This window comes from Ylistrum balloti, unplaced genomic scaffold (assembly GCF_031769215.1).
Source record: "Ylistrum balloti isolate Yb309-2 unplaced genomic scaffold, AGI_CSIRO_Ybal_v1 Utg370470, whole genome shotgun sequence".
Classification (NCBI taxonomy): Eukaryota; Metazoa; Mollusca; class Bivalvia; order Pectinida; family Pectinidae; genus Ylistrum; species Ylistrum balloti.
The window spans coordinates 685,140-697,759 of record NW_026782309.1 but is presented as its reverse complement, the minus strand read 5'-3'; the positions used below and the strand labels follow the sequence as shown (position 1 = coordinate 697,759).

Genomic DNA, 12,620 nt, shown 5'->3' with positions numbered 1-12,620 from the left:
CTTCTAACGAATATGGCAAGACATGCGTTTCAGTAATTTCCATCGAATCTTCTAAGTTAATTTGTCTGATGTTTTACACTACTATATACTGGTGGGATATACCTTTGCCTTGGTATGAGAGAGTTCTGGGTTGTATGTGTTGAAAAATTGTTTTGTAAACTTTGACTTGATCAGAATCAGAACTCCCCTTCCTGCCTAGAATTGGTCATTGTTTTTTATACTGTCTGTTGTTAAGTTTTCTGTCAGTATTATATATTTATGGTTCCTAACAGAGTGAAAAAAAAATACTTTGTCATACTTACGTTATGCTTGGATTGGATAAGAACAGATTTTACTACGTTTTAATCATTATAGAGCTGTTATATGATAGTAAACAATAGACAAAGGTCTAAAGGATTACATATGAAAAAGAACAATAACAGTGTATAGTGTTAGTGGTCTAAAATCATGAATACCAGATGTTGTAAATGGGATTTGTCCGGTTTACCCCTAGAAAAAGCCTCTGTGATATGTTTATAGAGATATCTTTGTTTTTGTACAGATTGTATTTATTTTAGTGAAGTTATATTTATATATGTATAATTTTAGATAAAGATTTATTTATCATTTGTATTAACTGCTGAACTTCAGTTTTTATGTCAATAAATTCGTTTAACATTTCTCGCCTTGTTTTGATTTAGTATATGGCACAGCGATATCAAGGGAACATTTTCCCTGGAGACTAGAATTAAGGTATTATGATCATAAAGTCCGGTGTTTTTATTTGAGAAGTTAACGTCTTCGCTTCATGGACGACAACCGCAGTGTAAAAACTAAGTAAAATCCGTGTGTTGCTTTCTTTACGGGAGAACCGTGGTAGCGACAAATATTGAATTTCTAAATCAAACATCGACACGCTGCGGCACGTCAACAACGGTGACGGAGATAGCTGCAGCAATCTTCACAAAATGTTGCTGAGAGGTTTCTCATGATGTGTAAAGAAAAAACAAGTTTATATCAACATGTCAACATAATTATAATCCAAACTCAAATTCAATAAAACTAGGGCAAAATATGAACAAATGGAAGATTTTCGCGAAGACTTCTGAAAAGGTACAAGGAGAATAAGACTAAGTGCTACGGAAGAGTAAGCGTCTTCTGCTTCTTTGTCAATCCAATGAAGTAATGTCACGTTCTCAAATGAGAACAAAGTATACGACAACATAATCAACAAGCCAACTAACGACCGTCAAACACGTCCAGCTTCACAAGTAAGTATTTAGGCAAATACTTCATTACAAATGTTACATTACGTTATGGTCGAGTGCCTATATATACATCAGACCAACAAGGTGAATAGGTTTATCATTCAAGGATAATATATCTGATAAACCTGGAAATGGAAGTCTTGCGTGTCCAGACAATCTATTAAAAGATAGTCTAATGTGAAAACAAAATAGTTTGTCAAAGGGGAGACAAAGTTTGTCGCCACGGGCAGGTCAACAGTTTGTTGGAAAACGTTACTGCTGGTCAAAATCGGTCATGACATGGGATCAATTTGCCGCCATGGATAGATCCTATACCTGGTAGAAGTTCTTGCTATCGGTCAAAAACAACAAGAAAATACCAACTTGTGAACATAATCATAAATCAAACTAATCTTCAGTAAAACTTCTGAACAAAATATTAACAAAAGTTTACTTTCTCGGAGAAAGTGCAATGAAAATAAGACCAGATGTTCCGAAATAGCAAGCGTCTTCTGTTTCATCGACAACAAATGACATGTAAACCTTGGTCAGTCTAAGTTAGTAATGTCACGTTCACCTAGTGAGAACAAGGTAAACAACAACGGAACCACCGAGCAAACAAGTGAGCACCAAGCACGTCCAGCTTCATATCACACAAGGAAACAGAATATAGGAAATATGATTCTGTAGTTTATTACTTCTGTTATTACTTATGGAATAAACAATATCAGTAGGAACACGACTGTGTGCTGGTAAAAATACACGTACATAACATTAGAAGTACGTTGGATACAAGTGAAAAGTGGAGCTATAGCATTGTGGATCTGACTTAATCTGAATCATAGCGCTCGGGAGAAATAGGGGAACAGTAGGGCGGATAGTTAACCCAATGCTTGTTCAGTCGGGTTTTGAAAAAAACAACAAAACATTACCAAAGTTGACCACATCAGACTCCACTAGTCCACAATTCTGTTTTAGCTGTTACCGGGTATTTTTGTTTTGGTAAGGATTTATTTTGCGGTGTCCACATGTACTTGTTGGATACCTCTGAAAATCATGTTTTCGTAGTTTAGACAATCAATATCCTCCGGTGTTTTGTAAATATGTAAAGTCCTTACCCTACAGTATTAAAGAGAAAGCAGACCAAATCATCTTAATCGCCCCAGTATGTGAAGGTCCTGATTATTCCGCCAAGGTTCCTGTTCGACTTCGGGGCACTTTTTGAAGCGTATTTATTGAGTTTTAAATGTTAAAGATAACACCTGGATCTTTTTCGGATGTAACTTGTTCTGAAGTTTGGTGACAATTTTTTGTGGGAGTGTCATTTCTTGTTGGATCCGGTTGTTTTTCTCTCTGCTCGGGTGTTTACACCTGTCAAATTTGTCAGTTTAAAACTTCATTAACCACTTCTCTGTGCGACACAGATCAGGTGCTGTTTTTTCCGGTAGATGATGATCGATGTTACTGTTCTGGGTTCTGTATAATGCAGAATTCTCTGTGAAGAACTACCGTAATGCTTTGTCTCCCAAGGCCTCCAGTCAGTGTGTGGTACTTGATCTACAACTATGAAATCAATGTTGACAGTTGCTGAATATGTGTTCTTCCATCTAGTCTACTTAATTTCACATGACTCGGATATTAACCTAATTGGTTTAGGATTACATGATGTAACATACGAAGTGTTTCCGTAAAACTACCTCATATTACAATCTAATTCTTGTCCTCTCTTTGTCTTACAATGTAGGTGGCCATGGAGCTTCAAGTTGTCTGATACTGGTAGAGTATTCGATCAAACGTACATTGTAAGTCATGAAGCTACTGAATGACGCCACGACTGATAACGAGACGGTATAGCTGGAAAGAAAAAAAAAACTAATAAAACAAAACAAAAACATGGTTATCCAAATTTGTTCATAAAATTGTGACATCAGATAAATGTTTTTTTCATTTGTGTCTACAACATGAGCTTGACGAAAAAACAAAACCTCACTTTCTCTCATTTTCCCCATCAGAAGATGATGGCCTGTTGATTCGACTTTGCGTCGATGGTCCGTCCGTCTGTCCGCTCTATACAAGCGCTCAATGAATTTCTTTCAAAATTCGTGAACATACTGTCTTTGGTTGATAGAGTTATGCATGCCATATTTCGAACTTCTGTGTATTTTCAAGATGGCCAACAGAAGCGTACTTACATTGTCATTTAAAGTGTGTTACCGTTACATCAGAGGAATGTGGTTTCCTTAAAACATCGTCAACATGTTCAGTCGGAATCATATGTGTGCATGTCATACATGTATTTGGAGCTTGATCATATATTCAAGATGGCTGCCAGTGGCCATTTTGAAATTAACATACAAAATTTGTACCGTTATTTTTGAATATCCAGAATGAATCTTCTTTAAACTTTGTAATATGCATAACACATTTTGAAGTTCATCAAATATTCAAGACAACATAGAGCGTCCATTTGAATTTCGACATTAAAAGGTTCTTACCACTATTTCTGAAGAACTAGTAACAAGATCTCATTGAAACATCATAAACATGTTCTATTTTGAAGAGCTCGGATGTACAGCATGACTGAACGTAGCCAGCCTCGATTGTGGTTGAGCGTGCCATATTTCCAGCATCATCTGATTTTCAAGTCACAGCCGCCAGCGTCCATTTTTGTTTGATCCTTTTGATACTTTGATTTAGTAACCACCAATTCTAAAGATATTGCCTTGAAGCGGTAGGAATAAAACGCATTATATGAGTACTATGCCATCTTGAATTTTGACGGTTAAAAGTGTGTTATCACTATTTTTCAAGTGCTTGTCATGTGGCTTTCCACGGATCTTTCATTTTCCATATTCAGTTTTATTTTGTGACATTTATTTAAAAAAAACAAGATTGATAATAGGAGGCTAGTTTTGACTTGGACATCTGCAGATTGCTATATAACAATTTTTTCGTCTTTAAATATATACGACCTCTGGGCTCACATTTCTCTCTGGGTAGGAGTTAAAGTTAACGATACTTTACATCGGATGATAACATTTTTTAGCATAATTTGCCTTTTTCTTTGTTTACTTTGTTTTATTAGTATATTGTGTACAAGTACGATACTATCGATTTTGTGTTTGAAGTACATTTAAAAAAGTAGGATATGTTGACTTCTTCATGTGTTATACACGTATATATAAATGCATTTGTATGAAATTCGCCTGTCGATAAACTAAATCATATATAGAGTAAACAGTAATTAAAGGGGAAGGAGAGAAAAGAAGAGAAAAAAAATCCTAATTATGTATGACAAAGATCATATGATGGTGGGCACCATCTTATATTATTTCTTTCTTTAATTTTTTTTTTTTTTTTTTGCTTTTTATATTTTAAAGTTTATTGTGCGAAAACAACGATTAGCTTAATAATATTTCCCTAACAGTTCAGTGAAAATCTTATAGTATCAAATCAAACAAATTAAGAACAGTTAGCAATTTAACTAATTTAGCTTATTAATTTTTACGTCATCCCTATAAGGTACATGAACAGCTGTCATGGGATTTATCAGGAGGATTTCAGACACATACGAGAAAATGAAGACAAACAAAATTTTTATGGCTTATTTCTTTTTCGACTTATTCAACAGACTAAAAGTTATTGAAAAAGATGTTTAATGAAATTATAGACCTGTGAATCCTTTCCCGGCACCGGTTTTACATTTACTAGCTACTTTTGACTAGAGTTATCTCCCCTCTTTTATTGTGAATGGAGTTGATCCTATGAAGAACAACCACTGATTTGCTATCAGTGAAGTTTTCGGGATCTGGTGGCCTACATTATTTGTCTTTTAGTGTTTGCATTACTGACCAGTCACATGCTACACGAGATATGTTCTTCGTCTTTGAAATGAAGTCTTGGTTCGTGATGGTCCTGAGTCGACACCGCCCAGCAGGCGACCTGTAAGTTTTGTCTTAAGATCACAAATATTCTATTACTTCTTTAAACTCATGTTTACGATCAACGATATAAGTAATGCCTCACTGTAATTAATTTATCAAGTAAACGTCAATTTGTTGTCTTCAGATTTTATCTTGACGGTTAAGCATACCTCTTAAATTATTTTGGTCGTTCTAAAATATGAACCAGACAGAAAGGAGGAGACTGATGATTCCGGATCAGTCTCCTCCTTTCTTTTTTTTATAAGTATTAAAACAGGAACGTAAATTATCACATTCAGATACCAGATTATTTTGATATAGTTTTGATGTAACTTTGTTATATTGACATTAGATTATCAATTTAGGGACATAATTTTTTTTATCTACCGTCAATGGGTCTAAACTAGCGACCATTCGGTCTCTAGCCTGACACTCTACTGTGAGACTAAAGGAAATTCCCTCAAGTGTAGCCTTGTCAAGCAGATTCCTACTTGAAACAGGGGTTGGTCACTAACACCAAAATGTAATATTAATAGGAGCAGAAAAATGATCTGCCAGAGAGTGGTTTGATAGCAACTGTTGGCCTTTAGTCTCCAGCCAGCCATTCTATCACTTGACTGGAAGGAAATTCCCATCAGCTGAGACTAGGCCATTGGTACCCTTAACTTCTACAAGGCTACTAATGATTATTACAGAATGTAGCTTAGGTGTGAATCTCCGGCCAGTCCCACTAAATGTGCTGACATTAAATTTAAGTGATAGTGAAATTAAATCAAACCCTTCCACATCAGGATAAATGCATTTAACTCAGCTGGGATTTGCTTATACAGGTCACTGACCAGTTCTTGCTCAGTACCAAACATTTATTCTCACCAATACCTGTGAAAAGCATATAGTAGTGAATGGATACTTAGTGGTAATAGGTTGGAGACTGCAAGTAACTTATATTTCATACAGACTCTCATGGTCATTAAAGTATATATATATATGAAATAGAAACTTCTAGCTGTAATGAAGATCCAGTGATTAGGTAGAAATTGATGGGATGAAAATACAATGTATCATTTTTTTTTTACCAGAGCAACAATGCTTGATTGGCCATGAACCAGCCAGAAAACCAGATATTTTCCGGTATTCATTGGAAGATATGTGACAAGGATTTCAGTAGATGACCACTTCCCCTCCAAGTGACGCTATGGCGATGACAGTATCTGAAAACAGCTTTACTGGGTCATTAGATGGATCTGATGGCAATCAGTCAGGAGGAAGTGAGTCATATGCAATGTATTTGACTGTTGGAGATGCAGGCTATGGGGTATCCACCACAGTGTATGGAAGTATTGACCCCGGGGAAGACGCAGACACAGAGGACGAAGGACAAATCTGTAACACTAGTCTGAATAAAGAACAAAATGAGACAACTGATGTGGAAGCTAGTATAAACACCTCTCATACCAAAGAAACTTGTAAAAAGCCATCAGAAGGTGATATATTGTGTGTACCAGATACCCTGGAGGCCAGAAAGTATCCTAATAATATACAGTGCAGTGCCACAGGAGTTGATGGGAAAAGCACATCAAACCTCCATGATTCTGGTGATAACACCAGCGACACTGAAAACTACAGCATTAACTCAGACGATAATCAACAAACCAACAACACTGACTTAGTGGATGATTATGAAGGACATTCTGTTGATAATGAACATGTAAACCATGATAATAGTAATACAGCTTTGAGTGTAAGTGTGAAAACTGAACCTGAATCACCTGTTGATTCTGATTCCTCCACAGGACATCAGGCAGTAAATCATATAGCCCCTGGATCTGGTCAAGATGCTAACACCAACTTTTCACCATCAAAAGCATTTTCACTTCGATTGAATCTCTTTCAAAACAAGCCAGCTCCTGAAAGGGAGAAATTTGACTTTGAGACACTTGACAATGTTATTGCTGCTGCTGTTAGTAAGACATACAACAAGGAGACTAATTTGAATGCTAGTGGGACTATTCCAAGTAAAAACAAAGGTAAACTCCAGGAAGCTTTCCCTAAAAAGGTGATAAAATCTGCTGAAGAGGCAAGGTCTGGGGTAGTTGTTGTGGACGAGCCGATATACATAGAAGGCAAGCTATTTCATGGCTGTAGTGTTTGTCACAAGATGTTTAAAACACCTAAGGAGTTACGTGTCCATTCTCGTATTCACACTAAAGAAAAACCATATTCTTGTTATGTTTGTGGCAAGTCATTCCGGCAACAGGCACATTTAAACAGTCATTATAAAATACACAGTGGAGAAAAACCATACTCATGTAATCTTTGTTCCTTGTCATTTACTGAGAACTCTAGTCTTAAACGACACATTCGTATCCATTTAGGGATCAAACCTTACAAATGTGACCTGTGTGATGATGCCTTTGTTACATCTTACTTGTTAAAGACACATAAGACAAGACGGCATGAGGAGAAACAAAATCGTACTAGATTTGTTTGTGATCTATGTCCAAAAATTTACACCAGTAAGGAAACCTTCAACAAACATATGAGGAGTCATAATCCAGATACTAGGATCTCTTGTTCATACTGTGGACAAGTTTGTTTGACAACCTCACATCTTAAACGCCATATAAATGTACACACAAGGACAGATCTGTGTAACCTACAAACTAAAGATAAACCCTATGAATGTGGAATTTGTCAGAAGAAATATTTCAATAAGAAACACTTAGAGTTACATGTTGTGCGCCATACTCAGACAGAGAATTTCTCATGCGATACATGTGACAAAAGTTTTGATACTCGTTACAAATGGAAAAGACATGTACGACGTTCTCACTTTGAGAAAAACGGCGAGACAACGTGTGAACCAAACCTTTATAATTGTCTACTGTGTAATAAGGTGTTCAGGACTAATGATAGTCTAGAATCTCATATCAAACGAACACATGAAAAACCTATGATCTATAATTGTGATCTATGTGAACGGACATTCTTGAGGAGAGATGCAATGCTTAATCATAAGGAGAGTCACTTAGGGCAGACCTTTCAGTGTTCCCTCTGTGACAGAAATTACTCCACTTCCATGACTCTTAAATCACATATGCGTAAGAAACATGGTAAAAAGGATGACAGGAGATCTACAGGAAAGATTCTCTCAGAGATAATATGTGAGTTTTGTCACAGAGCATTTTGTAATAAAGCATCGCTTAAAGAGCATGTTAGAACACGACATTCAGACAACATTCAGCTGTTTACATGTTCACTTTGCCAAATGAAATTTACAAGGAGAAACTCGCTTCAAAGACACATGAAAAAGTCATGTCGCATGTTGAATCCAGATCACCAAAACCTGGACATAATAAACGAATTTAGTGACGACGACACCAGTCCAGATATAGATCAGGGTATGGATGAAGACATGGATTCCGAAGTCCAAGGTGCTGACATGGATACTAGTCTCAATACACCAGGTGCTGACAAGTCAGATGACGAGTGCAGTGACACAGACATTGATCCTGACTATGTACAAAAGGACGATTTAGATACAACTTGTCATCAGACCAATTCAAGCACATTTATCTTGAAACAGACTCCTGACAATGGCCATCACCATGATGAATCAGTATTAAGCAGACAGGAAAATAAGATGGAAGATGAGCCTGTTTCTAACTTTACCCAACAATCAAGTCACCAGGATTCCAGCAAGGGTATAACAGGTGACTGTTTGGTAGACAGTTCAGACACCTGTCCCAGTCCAGAAAAATACCCTGATGCCCCTCCAGACAGTTCAGACACTTGTCCCAGTCCAGAAAAATACCCCAATGTTCCTCCATACAGTTCAGACACTTGTCCCAGTCCAGAAAAACACCCAAATGCCCTAATTTCACCAGGGGCAAGCTTTACTTAATGATGGAATATTAGAATTTTCACCCCCTTAGAGAATACATGATGGTGAGGAGAAGAGGAGGGTTCAATCCAACAGGTGAAATTATTATCATAATCTATTGTTATCCACAAGGGGACGAATGATTATTTTTCTCATATCCTGCTGGTTTTAGTGTATTTGTATTTATGCATTGTTGTCATCTCGGTGTTTGGCTGTGTTGACATAATGCAATTGTCAGGAAAGGGGAATCCCCCCATCTTAACCCTACAGCTAGCTAATTAGGGTAAGACAAGGAAATCTCGCACAGGTAAAGCAAAGGTACACCTCAGGAAGGGTAAGAGAAAAATGACTGTACACAGTCACTGTAACAATAGATCAACATAGCCATGTTGAATGAAGTTGTTAACTGTGTTACAACACATGTATGTGATAATTACACTATTAGCTATACCACTTGTATTTACAGTATCTTATACCAAATTCACACTTGAACATTATGGCTTTAATTTCTCATACATTGTATATATAATTTAGCCATGATTTAGTATTTTTAACTGTAAGATATATAGGAGTAATAATATTGATGGTGAACAGTGAAATCAATTTGGTTTCGTCGCACCAAAATTTTATTTCAGTAATAAAATTTATTGATAAATGTGTTACATATTTAAGTTGATGTCAAGTAAGTTGACATTGAGTTGTATTCCTTACACTTAATTGATGGTAATAGTGTAAATTATTTATTATTACTTATATTCAGTGGAATTCATTCCTTTAGTTTCAACATCACTCAAGCATGGAAGTATTGTGATATTTACAATGTGATAAAGCATGGTGTGGTGTACATTTTGTTCAAGGTGTTTAACACAGAGCTTGTCATGACAACTGTATCCTAGGAAACTGTTACCAAGTTACCATGAAATAGTTACCCTTCACCAATAAAATCTTTGTTCTTCTACAGTACATTTTGTCAGGCACAGAAAAATATTGAATTGATCTGACATGAATAGGTTGAATAAGTTAAACTGGTGTGAATGTTTTCCTGGTTTACAAAATTAAATATTGTTTTTTATTTACTTTTTGGTATTTGTCTGGAACTACAGCCAACATGTAAGGCATCATATACAGAAAGTGAATGACCAGTTGACTACTTTTTTTTATAAAAGCAAAGAATAGCTATTTTATGTCAGTAAGTCTACATGTATATGTTTTTTAAGCATTTATTCATTATTTTTATCTGAAGACCTGTCTGTATGGGCTTATTTTGTACATCATTATTTATATATAGGTCTGTTTCAGCCTGTTCAAATAAATGGTGGTTAAACCATACCATACAAACCATACTACATTTGTACATTTATCCTTAAATCATAGTGTAATGTTTTGTCCACATTGTTGTGGAGGGAACCTGTTTTGACAGCTAATCTGTAACAATTAGTGCTAAATATCAGGCCATTACATACAAAACCTTTGTAAATATAGGTAGCTTAAAGGAATGTTTCTCTAAAAACATAGTGGTGAGCAATTTAAATTACTGATATCTCCATAATTGATGGATCAAACTGATTACATAATATACCAATCTCTTGTTTATATACAGAAAATTCTTAATTCCTTACAATTCTGGGAACAATAACTTGGCTGCTCCTTAGTCCTAGACTCTGCAACTACATGGTAAATATTAAGTATATTTTATATTTACTGAGGTATGCATGTAAATATATTGTCCTAGATATATTTTAACTCTACATGATTTTTAGTGAACATATAAGCAAGAACAATTATTTTTAGATGGAGTATGACACCTTCTGTTTCCTCCTGTTGTATATTAAGCTCTGTGTGTTGATCATGTTTTCAGAAAGTTTCTGTTAAGTCAGGGACGTATTTCTGTATTATACATCCCTGGTTACGTGTAATGTATTTACAGATTTCCTTTCTTTCTTGCAAATAAACACAGAGGGAACTGATCCTGGATTATTTCACTTGCAAAGTCTCAAGGAGGAATTACCGATTTGTACATGTATTGATAACTTGTTTGTCATGAAAGTAATAAAGAAGTTAATGTGAAGTGGTGGTGAGGTCAATATTTCATAATATATGTGCCAGAGACCTACAGTATGTAGATTAATTACGTCCTTTTCATTAAGTTATCAGAATACAATGCAGGTATTTAATGATTAACCTTATGTTTAACTGTCCGGTGTGGATATCATAAACGTGAAACAATATTTAGTATAGAAGCCCACAATAAGTAAGAAATTTATGTGCGATATTTTGATGACTACATTGTCACCTTCATCAGACGAATGACATTGATGCATACTGGAAAATGCATTGTTTGGTATTTATTGTATGAGAAGAATACGGTGAAAGGACAGGTAGAAAATAGGGAAACCGAAAAAAAGCAGGAAATATACCAGATTCAGCATATACAATCAGTCTCGGATCAATAACAAGAAGGCAGGAAATTTACCAGATGTAAGCGTAAACAATGAGAGTATCGGATCAATAAATCTGCACTTATGGATCAAGATGTACGGCAAAACATATCATGTGACAATTCCTAGGAAGTGATTTGAGAGAATAAGTTTTTCAAGTGGCAATCAATGAAGTCAGCTGATTACGATGACCGCATCTGTTCTAAACAGTGATGAGGGGATCTATAAACCCTAGAACATTTGAAACGAAATGTTAAAAAAAGATAGTAAAATCAATTTTAATGGGATGAAGACGACAGTGATGTAGTCATCAAAATGTCTCTCTATATTCTTCCATGTTGTGATCTTCTACTCAAAGACTTACAAACTTGAAGAAAATGTCTGCTTGTTTCTGCTGAAATTCCAAAGAGTATGCCAAGTAGTGAATGTCTGCTTATCTAGCAAGTTCATGGCTCACCTGTAAGAAATTTCCGAAATGTACACGCTATATACATTGAGTAAAGGGACCTTTTTTGTACAGCGTTGATGTATGATTAAGTCAAGGGAGACAACTTCAACATAGTCTGGAGTAAAAATGGTAGGAAGCTTTGGGAAGATCTGTATGCAAGTTAATTGATAATACACCTTGTTTAAGGACTTGTAGGAAGGCTATTGTAATGTGTACATATTAGAATGTGGTTACTGTGGCCATATTGCTTTTATAGAATTTAAAGTACAGAGTGTCACATTTGTATTTCTAAATAAAAACAGATTTTTTCTGTAAAGTATCACCATTGTTGTGTTCTTCATAATTAGAGCAGTCTTGCTTTTAAGGCAAATGTGTAAAAGAAAAAAAATGACCAAGATCTTTGAGTGACTGGCTGTTACAATTACAAAGTTGTTTGTGTGTGTATATCTTGTCCTCATTTGTTCAGATTAACATTGATAAAACTTGTAACCTTTACAATCCTAACATCATACATAGAAACCGCTCTTGTTTTGGGTTTAATTGACATTCAGAATGGTTTCCAGCATGCATTCTAATTTTCTGAGATCTTTTTTGTTTCCGTGGCTACCTGGGATTTATTGTACTGACTTCTGATTACCCTGTTATTTAATCAGGCCGACATATTTTCTACTGTGCTTTAGAACCTATATAAGTGATCAACTG

At 35.6% G+C, this 12,620-nt stretch overlaps 1 protein-coding gene across 1 annotated transcript; it reads left to right on the top strand.

Annotated features, from left to right (window-relative positions):
* The first annotated feature begins 5,005 nt into the window (after positions 1-5,005).
* Positions 5,006-12,240, top strand: LOC132555309 (zinc finger protein 530-like). The gene is made up of 2 exons (XM_060219666.1): positions 5,006-5,170; positions 6,229-12,240. Exon 2 carries the CDS (start codon positions 6,318-6,320, stop codon positions 9,051-9,053), a length of 2,736 nt encoding a protein of 911 aa, XP_060075649.1. The 5' UTR covers positions 5,006-5,170; positions 6,229-6,317; the 3' UTR covers positions 9,054-12,240.
* Positions 12,241-12,620: the final 380 nt, after the last annotated feature.